Genomic DNA, 27,520 nt, shown 5'->3' with positions numbered 1-27,520 from the left:
ATGGTTAGTCATGGCCAACGAATTCATCTCCTAGTGGCCAGGCTACTGTTGATAAGCCTCTCCATCCCTACCTGGGCTGGGCTTAGGAAACACAAAGACTGTCATGAAGATCTTACCCTTTCATCCATTAATTCCCCAAAGTCCAGCTTCAGTCCCAGATCAGGAAACATTTCCCGGTTACTCCCTATTTTTACTTACTTTTTACTCCCATTACAGCCTCTCCCTTTTTTAAAAGCTTCTATAGTGCTAACAAAAATTTTTTACAACAAAATTTAACTATGTATTTGTACGTATGTATATTTATTTATATGCTGCCTGCTATAGTTTGGGAGTGTTGGATACACGTTCATCTTTAAAGAAATAAGCTGCTGATGACTTGGAAAGTCCCTTCCAGCTGTAAATCTTTAAGTCTAAAGATTTTTCCAATCTAAAGTTAACAGAGCAATCTTTCTAATTTCCTTTTTACTTTTTTCCTCATCTGGTCTCAACCCTTCCTTGCCTTGCCGTTGCCTACCAAGTACCAAAATGGCAGCTCTACCCTCCTAATCAGACCCTCCGCCAGCTGTTAGCAGTCTGCCTTTCCGCTTTCTCATGCTGCTTGCCTTTTGAAACAGATTGTCAGTCGACAAGCATTTGTTAAGCACTCCCTGTGTGCTAGGCGCTATGGTAATCTGTGAGAACACAGAGCTCCCTCCCCATTCCAACCTCTTCCCCCAGGCTCCTTGTTGCTTCATCTCCCCTACATTGCAGATCCCTCCAGCTGCTGCCCTATTTCCTCCACCTTCTACACACCTCTTGAAGTCACTCTCTTCTTTTTTCCTGTTATAGATAGCTAGATGGCACAGAGGATGGAATGCTTGATAAAGTTAGGAGACAAGTTCAGATCTGCTCTGATACTTATTACCTGTGTGGTCTTGGGGAACTCACAACTTCTCAAACTCAGTTTTCTAATTTGTAAAATGGAGATGTTAATAGCACTACACAGGGTTGTGAAGATTAAATAAGATAACATATAACAGGTAAACCTTCAAGTGCCATATAAATGCTAACTATTATTATTCTTTCAAGACAGACGCATCTATGATGCCTTCTCTTATTCTCTCATATGACAGTTATCTCTCCTCCTCTGATTTTCTGGTGTTCTTTGCCTGGACCACCCTCTTACAGTTATCTCACTCTCCTTTGTCTCAAGTAATCTATAGCTAGCTGTCATCCTCTATCTCTTCTCTCTTTCTCAGTCGAATTCCTTGAAAAAGCTGTCTTCGTTCCTTGTCTCCAGTCCCTCTCTGTTTACTGTCTTCTTTTTTTTCCCCCCCATAGGAAACAGATAACTGTCTTTTATTGTGTACATTTTGAAGTGATTTCCCAATTTCTTGTTTCACAGAAAACATTAAGTATACTCAGCTTAACATATATGTTGTAAACCTGTCTTGCTCCCTAAATAAAACAAATCATTCCAACAATTTATCCAGGAGGCCATTGCATCTGACATCCTCCAAAGACATGCAGATGGATATGATAGATTGCCCCCTATCTGCACCTTCATTGATCACCCACCATTCAGTATCCTCTCTTCAAACCCAGGTCAGATGCACATTTCTTGCCAACAATCATTAGGTATCCAAGAAGATTTTCATCATCTTCTTATGCAACAGATATCTGGGTAATGGGTTTCTTAGGTATCACCAGGAAATGAGTTGGGGCTTGTGGGCACACATTATGGAAAGCAAGATACTGGTCATGCTCAAAAATGATTTTGGCTGGGATCTCCCTGTGAATTATTTTCCCAAAGATGGTGTCTCCCCTGGACTGGGCAGTCTGAGTTTTGTTGATCTCATCTGCCATAGTGGTGGCTCCCGCAGCTGGCTCCCAGCACCTCCCACCGTAGTCTCCACCGCACTCCTGTTTACTCTCTTCTGAACCCTCAGTGATCTAGCTTTTGACCTCATCATTCAATTGAAACGTCCTCCCCAAAGTTACCAGTGATCTCTTAATCGCCAGCTCTCATCATTTTTTCTTAGCCTTCATCCCTCTTGAGCTTCCTACAGCATTTGACACTGTTGACCACCTTCTCCTCCTGGATGCTCTCTCCTCTCTGGGTTTTCATGACACTGTTGCCTTTTGGTGTTTCTCCAACCTGTCTCATTGCTTCTTCTCAATCTCCTAGGTTGTGAGTGTCCCCTAAAGCATTGTCTTTGTTCCTCTTTTCTCTCTATGCTCTTTCATTCCCTTCCTGGCTGTGATTTTCCTAAATCATAGGTTTGATTGTATCACCTTTTCCCTTCTCAGTGCATTCCAATGGCTCCCTGTTTCCTCTAGGAAATTCTTCAAACCTAGCCCTACCCAACCTTTGAAACCTTCATAGGCATTCTTCCATCCCGTGTACACTGTGGTCCAGCCATACTGGTATTGTCTAGCACTAACATAATATTCCATCTCTAGGGGCAGCTAGGTGGCGCAGTGGATAGAGCACTGGCCCTGAAGTCAGGAGGACCTGAGTTCAAATCCGGCCTCAGACCAAACACTTGACGCTTACTAGCTGTGTGACCTTGGGCAAGTCGCTTAACCCCAATTGCCTAAAAAAAAACCAAAACCCAAAAAACCAAAACCAAAACAAAATAATATTACATCTCTGTGCCGTTGTTCTGACCATCTGTCTTGCCCCTTCATTGTCACTTCCACCTCCTGGTGGAACTTGCTGATTTCCTTCTAGACTCAACTCACGCACTTGTTTTTGCCCAAGGCATTTCCTGGCCCCCTGAGCAAGTGCCTTCCCAACTTCAAGATTATCCGGTATCTGCTTTATGTCTGTATATACCAGATATGTTAATTCTGCACCTTCTTCCACAATTCAGCTGTCAGCTGAATTGAGGGCGGGGTCTGTTTTGCTTGAGTACCCCCAGTACCTGTGACATAGTAGGCTCTTAATACGTGTTGGCGTGCTTTATTATTTGTGAATGTCTACATCATTAGATTGCTTAATGTACTGAGAACTGCATTTGCGTTATCTGATATTTCAATGGCTCATCTCATCATGCCAGTGAGAGAGCCGCAGGACCTGTAACCAAGAGGTGCCTGGCTTGGAATCCCTGCCTGTCCACAAGTCACTCCCGAGCCTGGAGTTCCTCTTCTGTGAAATGAACATGATAATGTTTGGACTCCTCACTCTCTGAGACTGTTGAGAGCAAAGTGCTTTTTAAAATCTCATACTTGACGAGAGAATGTTACCTATTTTAAGAACAAAATTATACTGGATAAACTTTATATGTATGCATGTCTTATTTCCTTAGATGGATATTTATTTTCCTCCATAAAATTTAAACCCTTTAAAGGCAAGTACTATTTCCTTTTTGTTTTTAGCACAAAGAGACCGTTAGATCATTGATCAATGATCAATGATGTCATTAATGATTGACAAAACTATCTTTCTATTCTCAGTGCCCTGGACAGTGTCTTTATACACAGTACTCGCCTAAGAAACACTTCTTGAATTGAGTTGCAGTGAAAGCCTCTGGTCTCCTAATTTGATAGAAACAATCCATTAGGATGTTTACATCCTGCCATAGTATGGTTTTAGATGGGGATCTTAGGAGTCAATCTGGTCCAACCTCTTCATTCTCTAGATTTGGGTAGGGAGAGGACAGGTGGTGAAGAAACCTGTCTACAGTATACCCACTTAATTAGTAGTAGACCTAATTCTGAATCCAGGTTTCCTGATTCCTACACCAGTTTTCTTTATACTAAATGATCACTTTCTACCCAATCTAGCTAGTCTGGGAGCAGTGACGGCACTGGAACTCAGTCAGAAAACAGGCTGGAATAGTTCCTTGCACATTCTGGGCACTAAATGTTTGTTTACTTGAACTGAATCCAGGGAGTAAGTGAGACCATCAGAGGTATGCCTAATAAGAGCTCATTGTAAAAGGATGGCTGGACATTCCCCTCACCTCCAAATAACTATATATTTCATCAGATGTCACATTTTTATAGTTGTAAAGAAATTCACTTGCCTAATAAACCAGTTTGGTTTTGTTTTGGGTTTTGTTTTTTTGGGGGGGGTGTATTTTTGGCAGTAGCTACTATATGGCAATAAAATATTTATAGAAAAGCTTTAGTTTAGTTGCCACGTTAGTCACAATTAAACTAATCCCAACCCTAATTCCATGGGGTTATTTTAGCTTCAACCTTTGTAGCATAAAGGAGTTGCTGAGAGAGCTTGCAGAAAGAACGTTCTTTGATAAGCCCTTGGGGAGGGAAGCTATCCTTGCTGTCTGCCCATGTTGGCTTGGGTACAGTACTATCTGGTGACAAAAAAGCTGGGCTAGATTTCCGCATTGAGACTATACTTGCTCCAAGGCTATCAAAATGCAAATGAATAAATAAGGTTATAAAGTGTACCTGGGCACCATCTAGTGGTGGTTCGAATGCCGAGGTTAGTTAGTTAGGGAATGTGCATTAAAAAAAACCTTTCCAGAATTTCAGGAAAATCAATTCCAAGCATTTTCAAAGTTGCTAATAGACATTAAGAATTTGGTACATTTTCCTTAATCACAGCATCATTGGCCTTTCCTTTGTGATGTTATTTGGTGATCTGTTGATGCTTATTTTATGGTAGTAGTTGTAGTTGTAATAGTAGTAGTAGCAGCTGTTGTGATAATAGTAGTAGTAGTAGTGATGGTGGTAGTGGTAGTAGTAGTAACAACATCTAAGGGCACTTAATATAGTTTTAATTCAGGAATAAAATGGGCATTTGGGAGATGATTGCTGTTTCTCTGTAATGTGGTTTTTATTGTGGTGGTGGTTGTTGTTCAGTCATTTTCAGTTGTGTCCAACTCTTCGTGACCCCATTTGGGGTTTTCTTGGCAAAAATACTAGAGTGGTTTGCCATTTCCTTCTCCAGCTTATTTTACAGATGAGAAAACTAAGGCAAAGAGGGTTAAGTGACTTGCCCAGGGTCACACAGTTAGTAAGTGACTGAGGCTGGATTTGAACTCAGAAAGATGAGTCTTCCTGGTGCTAGGCCTGGCACTCCATCCTTTGTGCCACTATGACAACCTCTAGACCTGAGCTTGAGCCAGAGCTAAAGGGGGATGTATACATATGATATAATCAGTCAACAAGCATTTATTAAGCACTTTTTATGTGCTAGGCCCTGTTTCTAAGTGCGGGAATACAAATACAAGCCGAAAGAAAGACTGTACATACCCTCAAGGAGCTTACTTTCTAATAGGTAAAGAGGGAAAAAGGAAGCTGAAAGGGGGAAAGGCAGGGAGTTGAGGCTCCAGGGTAATGGTGTAGAAAGCCTGGTGAGGAACAAGATGTGGTAGCCTAGGTGGCCTTGAATCAAGGTTCTGGAAGGGCCATCCAATCAGAGGAAGAAGCTATAGGGGTTGGAAGGTACTTCTAGTGTGTCCATTGCAAGACAGGTATCCACTTCCAGGATGAAGAAGTTGCTGGGTCCAAGCGCAGTCATGTGTATGTGTATTTACTTATGCCCTCTAGATACGTGCATTTCTGATTCAGCAATAGCTTCTCCTGGGTCTAGAGAATAATAGAGCTGGAAAGGACCTTAACTGTCATCTGATCCTCTACCATCCCTCCCACTCCATCTGCAGATAAGGACACGGAGCCCCAGAGAGATGGAGTGACCTGATATTGGCTAGATTGCTAATTAATGGCAGAGCTGGAACCGGAACCCTCATTGAACTCCGTGAAGCGTCTTGCTCCTGGATTTGAAGAACTGGCTCTTGCTTTTTCTCCCCTAATGTTTGGGTCATAGAAGCAGCCTGGTGTATATGGCTCAATGGTTCTCAAACTTTGTGGGCTTAGGTCCTTTGCATATACTGTAGAATTATTGGAGACCTCAAAGAGCTTTTGTTTGTATGGGTAATATCTATTGATATATTAGAAAGTCAGACATCTCATTTTTGTGAAAGTAGCTTTGACCCTCTGGACCACCTTAAAGGGTGTTGGGGACCCCCAGGGATCACTGCACCAAACTTGGAGAGCCACTGGTACAGTGGATAGTAGAGGACTGGTCTGGGAGCCGCCAAGAACTGCATTCACATCCTGCCTCCCACATATCCTGACTGTGTGACCCTGGGCAAGTCACAGCCCGTCAGTGCTCTAGGTAACATTCTCTAAATCACCAACCTGCACTGATGGAGAGGGAATTCTCTCACCTGGGAGTTCTCTATATCAAGGAAGTCACAAGTCTAGTCTCTGTTCCCCAGCTAGCCAATATATTTCAAGAGGCTAGAGTTATCAATTCTTCATTGCTCATGTTTCGAAACCACCTGCTCCCTGATAGGTGGGATGGAATATAGAGGGTGAATCAAACTTATTTCATTCTTCTCATTCGTTATGTTTGCTTTAAAGAGAGGAGTTTTTTAAGATTCTGTATTGAATTGGTAGCTGAGTGAGGAAAGTGAGGAGCGATCAGTTTTTCACCTTACAAGCCTGAGATGTTATAAATTCATGGTGCGGTCACAGTGTTCAAGATATGTTTGTAGTGCCGACACGTAAATAGCTAGATCAACATGTACCCTAAGCCTTTTTTGCATTTATCTATTGGATGGGGAGAGAAGGAGGGTGGTAGAGTAACTTACAAAGGAACTTCTGATCTTAACTGGGGAAGGAGGACAGTATATGAGAAAATTAGATGTGCAAATTAATATGAATAGATAGCTAATGATTTTGATTACCCAGAAATGGACTATCAGTGGATGAAAATCTCGATTTCAATTTCTTAGTTGACGTTCTCACCATCTCTGTTTACTCTTACTCTAAATTACATCCTGTAACCTGAAGCCCAGGAAGAGCTGAAAGGAGGTTTGAGGTTCCCTACTTTTCATCTAAAATGATTAATTACCACTGATATCCCTGGAAGAGGCATGAACCAGACAGCAAGGAAGTTCTGAGGAAAGTCTCTACGGAGGCTCATGCTGTGAAGATGATTTGGCAACCCCTGGTTCTCCTTTGAGTGTGTGTGTGTGTGTGTGTGTGTGTGTGTGTGTGTTTGTGGAGGGGTATATGTGCAGGGTGTATATGTGTGTGCATAGGGGGTGTGTGTGTGCGCACGCATGTGTGTATGTATGTGTAGGGGTGTGTGGTATGTATGTGTCTCAGTGATTGAAAGTTGGGGGGGTTTCCCCCTAGATATTTTTCCACATGGGCGTACTTCTTTATCAGTATGGAGCTTGGTATGTGCGTCTGTGGATATGAATTTTTATCTGTTTAGTTGAGAATGAGTGTAGGAAGAAGAGATGAAGTATCCCAGAGTAGTGGCTCTCCAGTCAGAGGACCTGAAAGTGGTCAAACACCACTTCTGCCACTACCCGTGGAGCCAGGAGCAAATCATTTAACCTAACTAGGCCTCAGTTTCCTCATCTCTAAAATGGAGGTGGTGGAATAGATGTCCTCTGTAGTTCCCTTCCAGACACAATAATCAGTCGTCCTATGTCTATCTGTGTCTACACTTCCCACGATTCTTTCCTTCCTCCCTCCCTCGCTCCTTCCTTCCTTCCTTTCTCAATTGGTGTTCAGTGACTTGCCCAGGGTCACACAGCTAGTAAGTGTCTGAGGCCAGATATGAACTCTGGTCCTTCTGACTATAGAGCAGGGGTGCTCTATCCATTGCGCCACCTAGCTTCTCCCAATGATTTCTTGAATAAGCTTCCAGGCTAACTTTAATTCCTGTAACCTGCCTTTCTAGAGGTAGTTTAATTTCTCCACTGTGGTTTCTTTACCTGGGGAAATTTATTCTTTGTCTCCTGACTTCTCCCCTCTGTTTTAGGAGTACGAATTCCCCATCCTCCAGATGGTTGGTTACCTTCCCCTTCTATCTTATGCTCTACTGGCTTTTCTCCCTAACCATGTGTGAAGAGAAATTGCAGTCACGGATTCTCAGAGGAAATTCCAAGCCTATTGAAATGTGAATTCAATTCAACAAGGAGATTTTAAAATTTGTCTTTTGTTGTTTTTTATGTGCATTTTATGCATGTTTTTTATACTTGTTTATTTAATGAGTTTATATTTATGCATTTATCTTTAAGCATATTTCACTATGTGCCAGGCAAGGTGTTAGCCACTAGGGATGTAAAGATGGAAATCAAACAGTTCCTGCCCTCAGGGAGCTTACTAGAGAGAGAGACCAGGAATAGAGAAAACTAAATATGAAATATAGATGACAAAAAAAAACCCACAATTTGGGCAGATGGGGCACAACAAGGGGCTGGGGGATCAGGAAAGACTTCTTGGTCTTGGTGACACTTGAGTTGAGCTTTGAAGGGAGTTTCCAAGAAGCAGAGGTTGAGGATAGAGAGCGTTCCACACATGAACAGCAGCCTGTGCAAGGGCTTGGAGACCAGTGTCTTGAATGGTCTACAGCAAGTAGGCTTGTTTGTCGGAAACTCCATAGGTGGGAGGGGATGTGATATGTAATCCTCCTAGGGCCAGATTGTGAAGGACTTTAAGTAACAGATGGTACGGTGGACAGAGTGTTGTCCTTCCAGTGAAGAAGACAGGAGTTTAAATCCTGCCTCAGACACTTCCTACTTGTATTACCCTGGGCCAGTCCCTTAACTCTCTCAGCCTCAATCTCCTCATCTGTGAAATGGGGATAATAATAGCACCTATCTCCCAAGGTGGTTGTTAGGATCAAATGAGATGATATATGTAAAATGCTTTGCCAACCTCAAGGGTACTAGTAAATACTAGCTATTATTGTTGTTTTTGTTATTACCAACCACAAAAATTTATTTTATCCTGGAAGAAATAGAGAACCACTGAAGTTTTATCAGCAAGGCAGTAATAGAGCCAGACCTGTGCTTCAGATATATTAATTGGGTGACTCTGGGGAGTGACTTGGAAAGGAGAGACCAGACAACAGGAAACTGATTAGGATGCGATAGTCAAGATGAGAGCCACATGACGTCTGAATTTGGGCAGAGGACATGTCAGTAGAGAGATATGGTAGTGCAGAATCGATAATACTTAGCAACTGGACAACAGGGAAGTGAGTGAGAGCCAGGGAGACCACCTAGTTTGCAAACCTGAGTGATTAGAATAAGAGTTCTTATCCTGGGGTCCATGGCTAGAATTCAAGTAGTCCATGAACTTGAATGGGAAAAAAATTATATCTTTAGTTTCACTAACCTCAAACTAAAATTTAGCATTTCCTTCTAATATAATTTTTTTTCCTTTTTTTAAAATTTATTTTTAGTTTTCAACAATCACTTCCATATACTTTTGAGTTTTAAATTTAAAAAAAATATTCTGCCAATGGGTCCATGAGCTTCCTCAGGCTGGTGCCAAAGTAATTTATGCCATCATGGAAAAAAAAACAAAAACCCTGGTGTCCTCAAAAGAAATACTGGTTGGGAGGAGGGGTGGATTTTTTGATGAATAAGGTAATGAATTCTCTTTTGGATATGTTGAGTCTGATATGCCTAAGAAATATCCTGGTGGAAATGTCCAGAAGACAGTTGGAGATAGAGGACTGTAGCTCAGGAGGAAAGGTACCAGATAAGAGATTGTTCATGGAATCTCTGGGCATGACATGAGAGAAATAATCATATATGAAAGAAATAACATTTATCTATTCCAGCTAACTCTTCCTTTTTCTTTGACATCTTTACTGCAGGTTTGAAAAAGGACGCATCTACACATTTATTGGAGAAGTCGTCGTTTCTGTGAACCCATATAAATCCTTGAACATCTATGGAAGAGACACAATTGAGCAGTATAAAGGGCGTGAACTCTATGAAAGGCCGCCTCATCTTTTTGCCATTGCTGATGCTGCTTACAAAGCAATGAAGAGGCGATCAAAAGACACTTGTATTGTGATATCAGGTATGCTGGAGAGGGCCGCTTGCCTTTCATATTTCTTTGTGCTCATATGTACATGTTTATACAAGTGCAATTCGTGTGGGTTCCATTTTATTTTATGATTTTTTTATCACTATTATTACACATCAAGGGTTCTTAACCTGAGGTCTGTGACTCTTTCATATATGTTGATAACTATTTCAATAGAATTGGTTTCCTTTACAATCCTATATATTTTATTTTATATATTTAAAATATTATTCTGAGAAGGATCCATGAGCTTTACCAGAAGATGCACACAAAAAGGTTAAAAAGCCTTGTTTTACATAAACATTTATGTCTACACTTAAAATTTCTTTTTTTTTTAAGTGAGGCAATTGAGGTTAAGTGACTTGCTCAAGGTCACACATCTAGTATGTGTCAAGTGTTTGGTCTGAGGCCGGATTTGAACTCAGGTCCTCCTGACTTCAGGACCAGTGCTCTATCCACTGCACCACCTAGCTGCCCCCACACTTAAAATTTCTAATGGTTACATACTATTGTTCTGTTGTGTTTGTAGATCATGACCCCCCCCCCACCTTTTTTTGGCATTGGGTTGTGTTTAACATTTTGGGGCAGATTACTTTCTTTCTTTTGAGTAGTTTCTTCATGCTGCATTCCCCAAAGTAGGATCACTAAGCTGAATGGTGTCAACAGCTTCATAGAAATTGTTATTGCTAGAAAGAGGAGACTCATCAAAGACTTATGTGGACCAGTGCAGAATTGGCCTTAGAAGTGAGGGGAGGTAGGGTGGAAAACAAACAAACAAATGATGAATGAATAAATAAACACATATACACATGTATGTTTTATATATAATAATATATATTATATATACCCACATTTCTATATACAGACATACATGTACATCTATACACATGTATGTGTATGTATATAACATCTGCAATAAATTAAACAGAATAAGAAAACAAAACTGAGAAGAGATGGCAAGATGTACATCTGTCCATCCCTTTATTGGTGAAGTAGGGGATTATGGGTATGGCATGTTGAACATGCTGTCAGGCATAGTTAATGCATTGATTTTACGGAACTATCTTTTATTTATTTTATGTTTTTGCATCTCACTGGATAGAGGACAAGAAGACGGTTGTGTCAGGGAAATCAATGAGATGTAAAAACAAAGAGCACCAATAAAACTTTTTTTTAAAAAAAAAGATAAGAACCACATACAGAGGAATTGGTTAAATCTGACATCCCATTGGAAGTCTATCAATTAATACGTAAATTACTATCCAGGCACAAAATAAATGGGAATGGTTTATTGAGTACCATCCTACCATCTCACTGACTTCCTATTAAGGAGATGGACCTAGCCAAAGAACCTTTACTCTGTAAACTAAGGAATCGCAAACCGTCTTTACTGACCCCATTTGCCTTCATTCAGTAATGGCTGCCTACTTTTAGCTGATGTTTGTCTAGCGGTATGCTCATTGCTCTAAAACTATAAAAGAAGTCCAAAACTAATCCTTTTGTGTAGGCCCTTGCTATACAGAAATCTTGGTCATGCTTACATACTTTTTCTTGTATGAAATTGCCATATTTTTGGCTAACCGATTTGGGACAAGAAGGGCAGTCAAGTTAGAGACGGAAGAAGCTTCTGCCTTCTTCATAGGCCTCCAGATCAAGCCATATGGCTGGTGCCACTGGGGAAAGACACAGTTTCAGTGAAAAGCATAATCTTTTATCGTTTGTTGTTCAGTCATTTTCAGTTGTGTCTGACTCTTTGTGACCCCATTTGGGGTTTTCTTGGCAGAGATACTGGAACAGTTTGCCATTTCCTTCTCTAGCTCTTTTTACAGATGAGGAAACTGAGACAAACAAGGTTAAGTGACTTGCCCAGGGTCACACAGCTATTATATGTTTGAAGTCAGATTTGAGTTCAGGAAGGACAGTCTTCCTGAGTGTAGGCCTGGCGCTCTGTGGCACTGTACCACCTAGCTGCCCCCTTTTCCCATCATCATAGTCCTAAAAAGGGCTGTAGTTACAGGGAAGGTACACTGGAGAATCCTGGTCTATGATGTTCTCATGTTCCCATATCAATGCATTTTGTTGTTTTATCACATTTATTTTCAAATATATTCCTTCCTCCACTCCAGCCCAATAACCCATCTCTTGTAACTAAGGATTAAAAAACAAGGAGGGGTGGGGGAGAAGAAATATAGTTCAACCAAGCCAATCAACGTATCAGCTGCATCTGACCCAGTTATCTTTGGGCACCCAGGTCACATCTTCCTTTCTCCCAGAGTTCACTGCCAAGCTCAGTTTTCATTTCCATCCCAACCCCTGCCTTTCTACCGGGAGACTTGAGCGTTTCTATGAATGTTTCCTCAATCTTCAAACTCCTGTGTTTCCTCAGCGCCTCTGACCTCTTTCTTCACTCCAAGACACTCAGAGAGACCATCATGCCTTTGAACTCATGATCACCCACCACTGTTTTACTTCCCTGGTTGAGAATTCTGAAATGCCTCCATTTGACCAAGACTTCTATCATTCCACCTCTCCTTATGCTTCAACCCTCCTCTTCCTTCTGTTCATTTTCACCGTGCCCTCCAGTGTCCACTTGTCAGCAATCTCCCTGGATGTCACTCTTGTTTTGGCCATACTTTTCTCCCTTCTCAATCTAAACCTTGTAGTTAACCAGTTCAAAATGATACTGTCTTCCTCTCTCAAATCCCTCTCCTCCTTGTCCTGTTGCTGCTCATGCCTTGCCAAACACCATACTGGATTATTCTTCCTGTCTGCCTCCTTCACTCCTCATATGCTACCAAATGGGGCTAGAGGAAGACACACAACACCATAGACTGAGTCCATTACAGATCTGTGCTATCTAAACTCAATGGGGCCCTCACTGCAGCAAGACAGTCCTTTTGGTCCTCTCTAAATCATTCTCTCTCTTATTCCCTGTAGAAATTCTCATTCTCATCTCTATTTATTTCTATTCTTTCTCTATCTCATCCCCCATAATTATTTCATATCTTCTTTTCTTCTTTTCACAAGCTTCCCATAGCACTCCATCCCTCTTAGCAGAGACCTTGCTTCATACATTACCAGAAAAATTAAGACCATTTCCCAGTGAGCTCCCATTTCTCCTTTTCTCTATATCTTGAAGCCATGTGTCTTCATTTTCTGTGCCTTCGCCCTTAACCTCTGATAAAGAAGTGGCATTTCTTTTCACCATGATCAATTCTTTATCTATCTACCTGTCTGTCTGTCTGTCTATCTATCTATCTATCATCTATATTTAGATAGATACAGATAAGGGATGGGATAAAGGATATCTATCTCCATATCTATAGCTAGATAGATAGATAAATAGATCGATCCATCCTTTATCCCATCCCCTCCCATTTCCTCCATATTGTCACCACCCCTCTGGCCAATCTTTAATCTTTTGGTTTTTATGGGCTACCTCCCTTCTGCTTATAAACATGCCCAAATCTCCCCCATCTTAAAAAAAAAGGCCTCATTTGACACAACCATCCTTTCAAGCTATCATCCTACATCTCCCTTCTCTTTCACATCCAAATTCCTAGAAAAAGCTTTCTTTTCTTAATGTTTCATTTCCTTTCTTCTTAACCCTTTGCATGTGATTTCTTACTTCATCGCTCAACTGAAACATTTCTCTCTGACGTTATGTTCTTTTAATTGCCACATCTCATGGTCTTTCCTTAATCTTTATCCTCCTTGATTTCTGTAGCATTTAATGCCACTTACCACCCTCTCCTCCTTGATAGCCTATTCTCTCTAGATCTTCATGCCACTGCTTTCTCTTGGGTCCATTCTCCTCTGACTGGCCATTCCTCTTCAGTCTCCTTTGCTGGATCATCATTCATGTCATGCCCCCTAATTGTGCATGTCCCCCAAAGCTCTGTCCTAAGTCCTTTTCTCAGCATATACTTTCTCACTTAGTGACCTCGTGAAATCCTGTGGGTTTAACTATCATTTCTATGCAGATAACTCTCAAATCTGTATATCCAGCCCTAATCTCTGACCTGAGCTCTGAAGTCTCACATAAACGACTGCCTATTGGATATTTCCAACAGGATTTCTTATAAGTATCTCCAACTCAACATGTTAAAAAAAAAACACATTATCTACACACCCACACTCTATACCCTTCCCTTATTCAAAAGTCTCTATTATTGAGATAGATTCAACAAGATTTGGTAACTGATTAGATAAATGTAGGATGAGGAAGAATGACCAGTGAGGATTATTCTTGGTCTGCAAACCTGGATGACTGGAAGGATGATGGTGAGAAATAAAGTCACCAAATCCTGTTGAATCTACCTCCACAATATTCCTTTTATCCATCCTCATATCACCACTTAACATGCTTACAGTCATCACATCTCACCTGTTTGATGGCAATATTCTCCCAATTTATCTCCCTGCCCTGAGTTTCTCCCCTAATCCATCCTCCCCACAGATGCCAAAGTGATTTTCCTAAATGACAGATCCGATCAGGTCACTTCCCTGCTCAATAAATTCTGCTGACTCTGCATTACTTTGCTTTGGTATCAAATACAAGTTCCCCTATTTGGCTTTTCAAGCCTGTTACAGACTGACTCTAGACTACATTTCCAGGCTTATAACATACTTTTCTCCTTTAAATACTCTGTGGATCAACTAAACTGGCCTTCCTGCTGTTTCACACACACGACATGCCAGCTTCCAACTCCAAGCCTTTGAATGGGCTCTCCATGCATTTCCTTCTCACTTTGGCCTCTTAGAATCATTAAGCTTCTTCAAAACTCAGCTCGAGTGCTAGTTCCTATATGAGACCCTTCCTGGTACCCCCAGTTGCTAGATTCTTTCCTCCTCAAATTATCTTGTATTTTTTCTTCATTTATGCTGCATATAGTTTAGCTGTCTTTCCCAATACAACATAACCTTCTTGAGCACAGAGACTATTTCATTTCTGTCTTTGTATCCATAGCATGTAACACAGTGCCAAGCAAATAACAGGCCTTTAATAAATGCTTATTGACTGATTGATTGAGTTGATTCTATACCCAACATCTTTCACCTCTACATTAGAGAGGAGGGAGGTGCATTTTCTTATCTCTTCTCCTGGGGCCAAGTTTGGTCATTATTATTACACAATGTTCAACTTTGGTTTTTCGTTCTTTCCATTTACACTATTGTCATTGTGTATATCATTTTCCAGGTACTTCTTGCTTCATTCAGAATCAACACATATTAGTCTTCTGCCTCTCTGAGTTCTTCTTTACCTTAGTCTTTTCTTACAGCATATTACTATTCCATTATACTGATATGCAAACATTTGTTCAGCCATTCCCCAATTTCTAGCTATCTGTTTTGTTTTCCATTTTTTGCTGTCACTAAAAGTACCACTGTTAATATTTTGGTATATATAGATTCCTTCTTTCTGTCCTTGACCTTCTCTTGGTATATACCAAGAAAATGTATTTACAGGTCAAAGAGTATTTTTTTTTTAGCCTAATTCCAAGTTGCTTTCCAGAATAGTTGGACCAATTCACAGCTACAGCAACAGTATGTTAGTATGCCTGTCCTTTCACATCCCCTTTAACACTGATGCTAATTTTCTGGGTGTGAGGTAAAACCTCAGAGTTGTTTTAATTTGCATTTGTCTAATTATGAACAATTTGAAGCAATCTTTCATGATTATGAATATTTTGTCATTTTAGAACCTTTTGTTCATATCCTTTGACCACATATCTATTAGGAAATGGCTCTTAGTTTTTATGTCTATTTGTTTTAATTTTTCATATATCCATGATATCAGACCCTCATCAGAAATATTAGATGCAAAGATTTTTTTTCCCAGTTCTCACGTTCCCTTCTTATCCTAACTGCACTGCTTTTGTTTGATCAAATGCTCTTTAATTTCATGTAACTGGAATTATTTTTTTATCTTTTTTAATAATTAATTTATTTTTAGTTTTCAACATTCACTTCCAAAAGTTTTTAAGTTTTGAATTTTCTCCCCTACCTTCTCCTCCCCTCTCCCCAAGATGGCGTGCAATCTGATATAGGCTCTACTTACACATTCCTATTAAACGTATTTTCTCATTAGTCATGATGTAAAGAAGAATTAGAACTAATGGGAGGAACCACAAGAAAGAAGAAACAAAACAAAACAGCAAAAGATAAGGAGAATAAGTAGTATGCTTCCATCTGCATTCAGACTCCAGAGTTCTTTCTCTGGATGTGGACAGCATTTTCCATCATGAGTCTTTTGGAGTTGTCTTAGATCCTTGCATTGTTGAGAAGAGCTAAATCTATCAAAGTCAGTCATTGCACAATATGGCTGTCTTGTTTGTGTTTGTCCTTCATTCTCAAAGAAGACCATGACATCAGGGAGATGATGACGTGACTTGCAATTGACTTTGATTTGAGTGAGGGAGGACTGTGCAAGGTCACCAACCTCACTTTCTCCTCCAGAGCCATCAGGGTCCAGTGGTCAAATATATATATCAGGATGACTGGAGATGGCCCAGGATGCAATGGGAGACCGGAGCCCTTTTAAGCTAAGGTCTTTACAGGTTCTCTCTTTGAGTGAGGTAACGCCCATCCAGTGAATAGGCCCCTTTAAGAAGTGAGTCTAGGGATGGCCCTTTTAATTAAAAAAAAAATCAAACTGAGAGGGGAAGACCCTCAGGATTTCTGGCCAAAAGAGAAACAGTTACTATTTATATTCACTCTGAGCAAGGAGGGCCCAAAAAATAACCATTAAGTGATGCTTAGGCAGGAACCTATGAGCTCCAGAATGAATTGGGTTTAAGACTTGGTCTTTGAGAGAGAAATCTAGCCAGTAAACCCCACGTTAAATAGGCAACTTTTAGCATCAAAATTTACCTTCCTTTGGGCATAACACCCTCAGATAAGAGAAGAAGGGAGAAGGGACAATGAGCTGAGTTACCCAACTGGAACTGGCCAGCTGGGTCCCTATTCAGGCAGCTGGGACTACTCACAGTTTGTGTTTGTCTTTTGTTCTAGAAGAGGACCATGACATCAGGGAGATGATGACATGACTTGCAATTGACTTTGATTTGAGTGAGGGAGGGCTGTGCAAGGTCACCAGCCTCAATTTCTCCTCCAGAGCCTTCGGGGTCCAGTGGCTAGATATTTATCAGGACGACTGGAGATGGCCCAGATATGGCTGTTACTGTGTACAATGTTCTCCTGGTTCTGCTCATTTCACTCATCATCAGTTCATATAAGTCTTTCCAGGTTTTTCTGAATTCCGCCTGCTCGTCATTTCTTATAGCACAATTGTATTCCTTTACATTCATATACCACAACTTGTTCAGTCATTCTCAAATTGATGGACATCCCCTCAATTTCCAATTCTTGACCACCACAGCAAGAGCTGCTTTAAATATTTTGTATAGATGGGTCCCTTCCCCATTTTTATGATCTCTTTGGAATATAGATCTAGAAGTGGTATTGCCGGGTCAAAGGGTATGCACAATTTTATAGCCCCTTGGGCATAGTTCCAAATTGCTCTCCAGAATGGTTTGAATCAGTTCACAAGTGCACCAATAATGCATTAGTGTTCCAATTTTCCCACATCTTCAACAACATTTATCATTTTCCTGTTTGTCATATTAGCCAATCTGATAGGTGTGATGTTATACCTCAGAGTTGTTTTGATGTGCATTTCTCTAATCAATAGTGATTTAGAGCATTTTTTCCATGTAACTATAGATAGCTTTAATTTCTTCTTCTGAAAACTGCTTATTGTTATCCTTTGACCATTTATCAATTGGGAAATGACTTGTATTCTTATAAATTTGACTCAGTTCTCTATATATTTTAGAAATGAGGCCTTTGTCAGAGACATTTGTTGTAAAAATTGCTTCCTAGCTTTCTGCTTCCCTTCTAATCTTGGTTGCATTGTCTTTGTTCGTGCAAAAACTTTTCAATTTAATGTCATCAAAATCATCCATTTTGCATTTCATAATGTTCTCTATCTCTTGTTTGGTCATAAATTCTTCCCTTCTCCATAGATCTGACAGGTAAACTATTCCTTGCTCTCCTAGTTTGTTTATAGTATCAGTCTTTACATCTAAACCATGTACCTATTTGGACTTTATCTTGGTGTAGGGTGTAAGATGTTGATCAATGCCTAGTTTCCGCCATACTATTTTCTAGTTTTCCCAGCAGTTTTTGTTAAATAGTGAGTTCTTATCCCAGAAGCTGGAGTCTTTGGATTTATCAAATAGTAGATTACTATAGTCATTGACTGTTGTGTTTTGTGTACCTAATCTATTCCACTGATCCACCACTCTATTCCATAGCCTTGATTTTATCTTGTGTAATCTTCAACCCTTGGTTGGTTAAAAGTTCTTTTCTCAGCTACAGTTACAAAAGGTACCTGATCTACTTTCCTTCTCATTTTTTTCCTGTGATGTGACTTTTTTATATTCAGATTGAATATCCATTTTCAGTTTATTGAGGTATATGTTGGAAGGTACTTGTCTAAATCTAATTTCTGCCAGATGTTTTCCAGTTTTCACAGCAGCTCTCATTAAATACAGGCTCCTTCTGTGAATAGTTGATGTTTTGGGACTTATAAAACACTGGTTCAGTGAGTTGAATAGTTTCTCATTTTGTTTTATTTATCCCACATTCTCTTGATACAAAACAATTGAGTTAAAAAAGGATGCCCTTCCTCAGGACCCAATATCCCAAGCTCTAAGCCATAGGCAAAGTTCTTAACTCTGTGAACCACTTGTAAACTACTCTATTCCAGTTTAAGATTTTGATGGGAGCAGTTTGATAAATCTATAGTCTGTCATATATTGTGTCCAGATAAATGCCCCAAGACAATCTGTCTTGGTCCTAGGCCACTTTCTAAGATAACTTGTATAATGCAAGTAATTTAAAAAGGATTTTCCCAACAAAACCTGGAAGACTGTCTTAATGGGACTTGCCCATCTTGTCATTCCTATCCTACTCTCTTTCTTCCTCTCTTCTCCTAACCTTTGATCTTCTACCTTCCATCTATCAACAAGTAAAAACAATAAAAATAAAAATAATCAGTTTCATATATGTGATAAGGGGAGTCAAGAAATGGTCACATTGAGGTAGAGTTATATAAGTATGCATTTTTCTTTTCTTTTTTTCTATTAATTTATTTTTAATTTTCCACATTCACTTCCATAAGCTTTTGAGTTTTAAATTTTCTCTCCCTCCCTTCCCACCTTCCTCCCCAAGATGGCGTGCAATAATACATTCCTATTAAACATATTTTTGCATTAGTCATGTTGTACAGCAGAATTAGAACTAATAGGAGAATGCATTTTTCTTTTAAACTAAAATCTTCCCCAGCCTCCCTAATAGTTTACTGGTGTCTTCCTACTCCTCATGCCTTCATTGTGTTTAAGGCTTCCTTACCTTTATATTCAAATCCACATACAGAAAACCCTTCTTATTCTAGAATTTGCCATTAGAAATTTCCAACAATTGTGGCAATGGAGCTCACTCCCTTTCTTGTGAGTAAAGGATGTTTCCCTGTTTCAGAGGGACAAGCTAAGATGGGAAGTTATTGGCCTTCCCACTGTAGGGAGTAGAGATGTACTGGCTAGCAATGTATAAACATGTGCCCATTAGGCTTCCGTGACAAACGGCAATTGGCAATAATATCATCAGTATATTATAATTTTGATAAATAGGGAGGTATCCGGGACGACTAGCTCCTCTGGTGTTAGGGCTTGCCGAGCCCTTTTCAGGACACCTTTGATGTCCACCTTTCACCCACCTCTTACCTGTGTGTGGCTCCAAGAAGTTGTAGCATGCGCAGCAGCCACACCCTGTTGAAAACATCTAGGCAGATGAGATAAATCAGGTTAAGGGCAACCAACAGTCCTCAGACCTCTTGCTGAGTTAGGGAGATGTCTACTCCAAGCATGTGTAGATTTACCCTGGCAGAGTGGGCAGAGGAGAAAAGTGTGTTCCAGTGGTCATAGAAGTGGCTAAAACAGACTCTGAGGAGTGTTTAGAGCTTGGTCAGGTATCAAAGATACCAAGGTCATCCACTGCATCCTAGGTCATCATCAGTCATCTTGACTTTTGTCCTGCCACTGTTGTGTTGACTGTAATCAGGTGAAATAGAAACATTTTAAGAATTGAAAAGCTGTTCATTGTTAAGATCACTGACACTAAGACAGTCTTCCAGTTACAACTCTGCCTTACTTAAATCTTAATTCATGAGCAAGTCAAAACATCAACCGTGATGTCATTGGTCCTCTTCAAAAATGAAAGGCGAACAACAAGATTATAACCAACTCCTACCATAAAGCTGCAATATCCCAGTGTAGTATTGTTTAACTGGTTACCGTTTTATAATTTGGTTCTTATAATTTGCTTCCTATCACATCTTTTCACCTGACAATGTGTTTTTGCCTATAGTTACATCATCAAGCAGGGAATGCCCCTATTCTGAAACTACATGGTGTTTAAAAAAAAAGGGGGGGAGGTTATCATTTACTAGAGACTTGGTCCACAGATGTAATTGAAGAATTGAAATATATATGTATATTATTATATTATATTATATTATATATATTGAAAAGGGGAGCATTGAGTAAAAAGTAGGTAGCTATAGCATTTTATGAAACAATTGTTCCTTTGTGTACAGCACAACACTCTGGGATTTCTGTATTCATAGGATACCTAGACCAAATCTCCTACAAACTGAAAGTCGCCTTCACTAGCACTAACACCATATATCGATGGAGCATTTCATGCTTTTAAAAGTAGTTTCACATCTGTTATCTCATTTGGTTGTCATGACAACCATGGAAAGAAGGTAGGGTAGTTATTATCCTGATTTTACAGATGAGGAAACTGAAGCTTAGAAAGAATGTGTGATTTCCCCCAAGGTCATGCTAACAGCTTGGTAAGGTCAGTCAGTGTGTGTGCCCAGATCAGATCCCACATCTTATGATTCCTAATTCATTATTTTTTTGTATTATACACTCCTAATTGTAACTCCCTAATATTCCAATTCTTTCTTTACTGAAGCCACTTAATGTAATTTTCCCCTTTATTGACTGAAAGAATCACATTTTCTCCCTTTTTTTAAACAACCAGGGTCTTTAAAATTCTATTGTAAGTCAGTGATCTTAACAATGAACAGCTTTTCAATTCTTAAAATGTTTCTATTTCACCTGATTAGCAGTCAATCCTGAGAGTTATTCATCTTTCAAACTTAGAATATATTTCAGACCTTTTATTTCTCGAATTCAAAAAAAATCCTATAAATCTTAATCTTGTATTATTTTTTCCTTTTGCAGTGACTTACTCTTTCTAAAACTGTAGGAAATCAAATATCATATCAAAGGAGTAAAATATTTCAAAGCCCATCCAAGTGTGAGTGAGAAGGAGAGTCATGTTAAGTGACCAATGATAATGTTAGATGATGTGGTTTTAAAAAAATATATATTATTTTAGTTGTTGCTTTGAGCTTCAATGATTATGTACTGTATAATTCATGTTTATGGGTTTATTTTAGGTGAAAGTGGTGCTGGGAAAACTGAAGCCAGTAAATATATAATGCAGTATATTGCTGCCATTACCAATCCCAGCCAGAGAGCAGAGGTTGAGAGGTAAGGGTATATTTTGCATGTTATCCAAGCAATTCTATGCCTACATTTTTTGCCTAAGCTTACATCTTTAAATTCTGTTCAGTCATTCAATAAATACCTGTTGATAACCAAGCCACTTCCGTCTTACTGGGTGGTGTCTCCTGTTACTGTGTTTCAAATACTTAGCTATTTCTCTAAGTAAAGAGGCAGCTCTGGTATTTGGAAAGAGCTCTGGGTTTGGAGCTTAAGTCTCGGATTCAAATCTTTGGTCTGTTATTTAACTCTGGGTTCTGAATTCAGTTGCTCAACCTGTCTGTGCTTCTGTTTCCTCATCTGCAAAGTTCGGATAATAATATCTATTCCTGCTATCTGTACTAAAATGAGATCATGTTTGTGGAGCACTTTGCTAACCTTAAAGTGCTACGTAAATACTGGCTCTTTTTGTTGCTAAATACTTCCCAGGGCACAGTGAAGTTCAAGTGGATGGAAAGCATTTTTTAACCCAGACAATTCTCTCTATAAAGTATCGGCTCTTGCTAGTAAGCACTCCACAGAAAAGTTTATTTGAAACAAATGGAGGTTTTGAGCTTCTAATATGTAAATGCTAGCTCCCAAAAACTCTTCTGTACCCAGTCTTGATTAGGAATCATTTGGTACCTTCCCTCCCACCATTAATGCAGCATTCACAGAGCCATTTTTCTTTTAGAGGCTGATTGATTTTTGCAGGCAGACATATAAATCCTAACCCAATTAGGGTGGCCATCTGTGATGATGGGCTAAAACAAGGCTGAGAAGTCCCAGTGTGAGGTCTGACTAGAGTGCAACCCAAGATTTTTGCCCTATTCACATCATGTAGGCATAAAAGACCAAGTACGTTATAAAAAAAGGACATAGTGACTGTCCTCATGCCAGCACATGAAATATGCCTATAAAGTTATGTGACAACATCAATATTAAAAGAGTCTGTGATTTTATTGGTAAGAATATTCCTTCAATCTCCAGAGTAGATGTATCTCCTCCGCATCTTATTAATGGTCTTCGTGCATGCCTCAGGTTAAAAAAAAAAAAAAGGCATCACTGAGTGGCCAGAATTGTGGTGGAACAGGAACTACACTTTTGATTCCATTGGTAAAGGGAACTCCTAAGTGAGGAAAATCAGCCTTCTGATGCAGGTCAATAGAGAGTTGCCTAGAGCAGCACTTCTTAAACTGTGGGTCCCAACCACATATGGGGTTGTGAAAAATTTGGCAACAGTACAAAGTTTCTGAATGCATAACGACCTAAAATTAATTAAAAATCAGGTGCATAATGAATCTGAGGTGTTTCTGGCAGTGCTTGTCTGTGTTGCATTGCACAACTTCACTGCAGTCTTGGTTCTGAACACAAAGCATGCACACATCAATACCCTCAGGCCACATAGTGGCAACAAATGCTACCAAAATGTGAAAAGGGGTTAGGAGTGGAAAAAGTTTAAGAAGCCCTGGCCTAGAGCATTGGCATCAAACTCAAGTAGAAATGAACTCTGTGGGCCCCATGTTAACTTAAAAAAAACCACAAATGAACATTATCTATCTTGTATTTTTATTTGTTTTGGTAAGCATTTCCCAATTACATTTAAATCTGGTTGAGTCACACAACACTTCTGGCTTAGAACATTTAGAGATTAAATGACTTTTCCAAGATCTCTCAACCAGTATATGTCAGAAGCAAATGAATCCAGGTCTTCTTGGCTTCAAGGACCTCTCTCTATCCACTCTGCTACACTGACAACTTGTAATGAGTTTCTCAAAACTTAGCTTGGCTGCTCCTGAGATGACAAACATACAGTCTGTTGCTAGAAAACTCAAAACTTTTTCTGCTTAGAAGGAGCTGATGGAGTCTGAGCTGTGTTAGTATAGTCTTTGAGATCCCAGGCTCTCTTCTGTCCCTTATGGGCGTCACCAGCAGAAGACTTCATTGGAAGAAGGTCACTCATTTTAGGGGAGTAAATATACCAGAATGAAAATTTCCATTTGAGTGTTCCTTTCCAAGTAGCCATCTTGGGAGGCCAAAGACATTCCTACATTCTGCAAAGACTCAGAATATTTTCAGAATTTCCTTTTTGGAATTGCTTCTGTAGATTTCAGTATGTTCTTTTGAATATCCCTAACAGTAGCAAATTTTTGTCCTTTGAGGAAGAATTTTATTTGGAGGAGGAGAATTAATACAAAATTGGGAGTCAGCACATTTAATTAACACCAGAGATACACACATTTTGGTATGACTGACACTGAATCACTTCTTTGCTAGGCTATTATATTAAATATATCTTTTTAAGGCAGTAATGTGGGTCAGTAAATAGAATGCCAGTCCAGGAGTCAGGAAGATTCTTCTTCCTGAGTTCAGATCTGGCCTCAGACATCTAATAGCTGTGTGATCCTGGGCAAGTCACTTAACCTTGTTTGCTTCAGTTTCCTCATCTGTAAAATGAGCTGGAGAAGGAAATGAAAAACTGCTCCAGTATCTTTGCCAAGAAAACCCCAAATGGGGTTACAAAGAGTCAGACGTGATTGAAATGACTAAACAACAACATCTTTTTAAGAAGCAGAGTGTTTGGGTTTTTTACAAATGCATTTCTGAACCTGTTTCTATATCCTTTCACTCCTCTGTACTAAAGGGTGAAGAACATGTTGTTGAAATCTAACTGTGTACTGGAGGCCTTTGGAAATGCCAAAACTAACCGTAATGACAACTCCAGTAGGTTTGGAAAGTATATGGACATCAACTTTGATTTCAAAGGGGATCCTATAGGAGGACACATCAATAATTACCTACTGGAGAAGGTAAAATGTACCTAATTTCCGACCGCAATATTACGTCAAATTCATGTTTAATCTCCCTTAATGTCATCTTCCCAACATAATACATTTCTTTTGCTGCTTAAAAGTAGTTTCTTATCCTATCCTCTTTTCCTTCCTTTCCTTCCCTCGAGTTAATGCTTTCCTTCATGGCAGAAGACTTTTTTTCCTGTATTTCTTAAAATGAGCTTTTTGTTGTGCAATATCAATTTTGAAGATGCTATATGTGACAGATAAAATTTCTCTTTTCCGCTTATTCTTCATGCTTTCAGACTTGTGGCCTGCATTTTGGGTAAGGTGCAAGTGATCAAATTGAGAGGTTTTTTGCAATAATGTCATAATCTTTTTAATGATTGCAAACCACCATTTACCATGTTTTTATTTAATTTTTTTGGAGCCATATTATTTCGTTTGCCTGCTTTCCATTTACTCACTATTGTTTGCGATACTTATTGAAAAAAAAAATCTTAGTCCTCACATTCACTGTTTTGTATTTAGTAAAAACTGAGAATATGTTTTATCCTGCTTCATTCATGTGACTGTAAGGCCAAATTTACAAAAGACTATGCAGAGCCTCTTTTGGGGGAAATTGTCAGCCACCATAGCTAAATCAGTCTTGATTGACAAGAAAAAAGATATCATAGAGCCTGAAAATCATATACTCTAATGCTCTGATTTTATAGATCAAATAACTTTTTATAGACCTATCTCACTGTGTTGAATTATGCTCTGAAAGAGAGTGACAAGGAGTAGGAAGGTAAGGTGCTAGCATTGCTGATGTCTTCTTTGAGATTGAGGTGGAAAATGATACCCCAGCACATTCCCTTAGTAGGTTCCTACTTCACTCCGTAGTAGCGTAATCACTATTTTCTCTAGACTGAATCTCTGCCAGATGGGGTACAGCTGCATTATCAGAATCCCTTGAGAAGAACATAAAAGGCTGAGTATTATCAACGTATTTTCCAAAGGGTTTTCTAGGTTCTTCAATTGGCCTTCTATGTACATTAAAAGTAGGAAATCCTTCTGAAGATGCAGTCGCCTAAAGCCGTATTCTGGGGCTCATTTCTTTAGTATATATTTTTTTCATTTTGATCCATTCTGATCATGTGTTGATAATGACTTGATTCTAGGCCAGTGACTTCTGTTACTTGAAAAATAGGGTGTAGGAATGAGCATGTGGTATTCTTACCTTTTGGCTATGCCCTTCTCTTGACTTTTAAGGATAAGATCTTTTTTCACACCCTTCTTATCCCATTTCCTAAGGCAATCTTAAGACTTTGGGTTAGGAACACAGTAGTTTTGCATCCCCTAAAGTTTAGGGTCCCCTACCTTAAGGAGTGAGAAATTGATCAGATTACTACTTATCCTGAGGAAGGATGAAATCCCAAATGGATATTACACAAGAAAGCCTTGTGGGGATTTGGCAGTAATACCAATAGGATTCTCAGAGCAAAAAAAAACTTTTTTAATCCCCTGTACTACTAGAGGTTGACACTCAGAAAATCATCATTTTGATATATCTGAGAATGTGTGTGTTTTTCTTAGTCTCGAGTGATTGTGCAGCAGCCGGGAGAAAGAAGCTTTCATTCCTTCTACCAGGTTAGTTTTTCCTTGTTGAACAAATAGGTAATTGTTTATTTTGTTATGCAAGAAAAAATATGTTCTTTCCTGCTTCCTCCGGACTGAGGCGGGGTTTTATTAGGTAATCTTATGAGTTATTTAACCGGAGGCATTGCTTCACTTGAATAAACATACCATATCTCATTGCCATGGGTAGTGTAACCAATGAAATTTAAAGACGTGAAGGGTAAAACCAATGATTTCCAGTACAAAATAAAGGGCTTACGGAGTCTATGTTTCCTGGAAACTCAAGAATTTTGTTATTAGAGAATTTATAAAACAGCAAATTTAGCATATTTAAATTTACAGTTCATAAAATGGCTTTTGCTGCTGCTATTTGAAAGGCAGCAGTCACAGTAATTGAAGTGTCTAAAAATGGCAATTACATTAGTAAAAACCTAGTCGTTACAGAGATGTTCTCATGCGTATGACCTGTCTATGTAAAAATATGAAATAATATTTAAATATTAAATATTTTTAAAAATCATATGTACATCTTATCATTAGAGAAGTGTTTTAAGTATTTTTAAGTACCTACTATGTGCCAGGCACTGTGCTGAGTGCCAAGGACACAAATAAAATACAGATGTCAAACCAGCCCCTGTTCTCAAGGAGTATACATTCTAATGAAGGAGACATAGAAGATATGTATCGGGTAGATGAAAAAATCTGAAAGGGAAAGGCATTAGCAGCTAAGAAGGGCTGGAAAGACTTCCTGCAGAGGAAAAATAAAAGTTTTTTGTTTAAGGAACAATATAATTTTTTTCTTTCTAAGAACAACAACAATAATGGCAATAATAATATCTAACATTTATACAGCAGTTACTATGTGCCAGTCATATGCTAAGCACTTCATAATTAATATTTCACTTGATTGTCGCAATAACCCTGGGACGTAGGTGCTATTGTCATCCCCATTTTACAGATGAGGAAACTGAGGCAGACAGAGGTTAAGTGGTTTGCCCAGGGTCACACAGCTTGGAAGTGTCTGAGTTCAGAGTTTAACTCAGGTCTCCCCGACTCCAGGCCCTAGGCCTCTATCCATTGTGCCACCTGCCAGCTCCAATAACAATAACAATGGCAGCTGACAGTTATGTGGTACTTAGGTCCCTTTGATTGAGAGGGACACTTTGTATTTCATTCGGTTGTCACTACAGCCCTCTGTGGTAGGTGCAGTTGATAGTATTAAGGGGCACTGCCGCCTCTTCCCATCCCCCACTCATATACATAGACATATGTCTATGTATATATGTGTATGTGTGTACACGTATATGTATTGTGTGTATACATACCTATATGTGTATATATATGTATGTATGTGTGTATATATATTTATATATATGTATATTTTTGTTTATATGTTTAGCTCCTTTTTTAAAGCAAGGCAGCCTTTGTAGAGGCAGGGGGCTGCCTGTAACAACGCATTATAAAATATTTGGAATGACTATTTAAAAAATCAGCTGTATAATCAAGTCAAGTCACCAGTCATTTATTAAGCACTTTCTGTGTGCCAGGCAGGGGCTAAGCACTGCGAATGCAAATTCAAGCAGAAAGACAGGCCCTGCCCTCAAGGAGCTTACATTCTAATAGGGAAGA

The 27,520-nt window shown here is 39.3% G+C and overlaps 1 protein-coding gene and 1 pseudogene across 2 annotated transcripts in view; one reads left to right on the top strand and one right to left on the bottom strand.

The window, feature by feature from the left end:
• Window positions 1-27,520, top strand: part of MYO1D (myosin ID) — a 393,551-nt gene that overhangs the window by 105,139 nt on the left and 260,892 nt on the right. For both annotated transcript variants that reach the window (XM_027861852.1, XM_027861853.1), the window contains exons 2-5: window positions 9,644-9,852; window positions 21,395-21,488; window positions 24,124-24,289; window positions 25,850-25,903. In XM_027861852.1, the coding sequence (XP_027717653.1) occupies window positions 9,644-9,852; window positions 21,395-21,488; window positions 24,124-24,289; window positions 25,850-25,903 (523 nt within the window). The remainder of the gene's footprint in view (window positions 1-9,643; window positions 9,853-21,394; window positions 21,489-24,123; window positions 24,290-25,849; window positions 25,904-27,520) is intronic.
• LOC114043027 lies at window positions 1,465-1,845 on the bottom strand (annotated as a pseudogene).

Source organism: Vombatus ursinus, unplaced genomic scaffold, assembly GCF_900497805.2.
Source record: "Vombatus ursinus unplaced genomic scaffold, bare-nosed wombat genome assembly UNPS02014768.1, whole genome shotgun sequence".
NCBI classification, from domain to species: Eukaryota; Metazoa; Chordata; class Mammalia; order Diprotodontia; family Vombatidae; genus Vombatus; species Vombatus ursinus.
The sequence above is the reverse complement of the archived record's forward strand: the minus strand, read 5'-3'. Positions and strand labels throughout refer to the sequence as shown.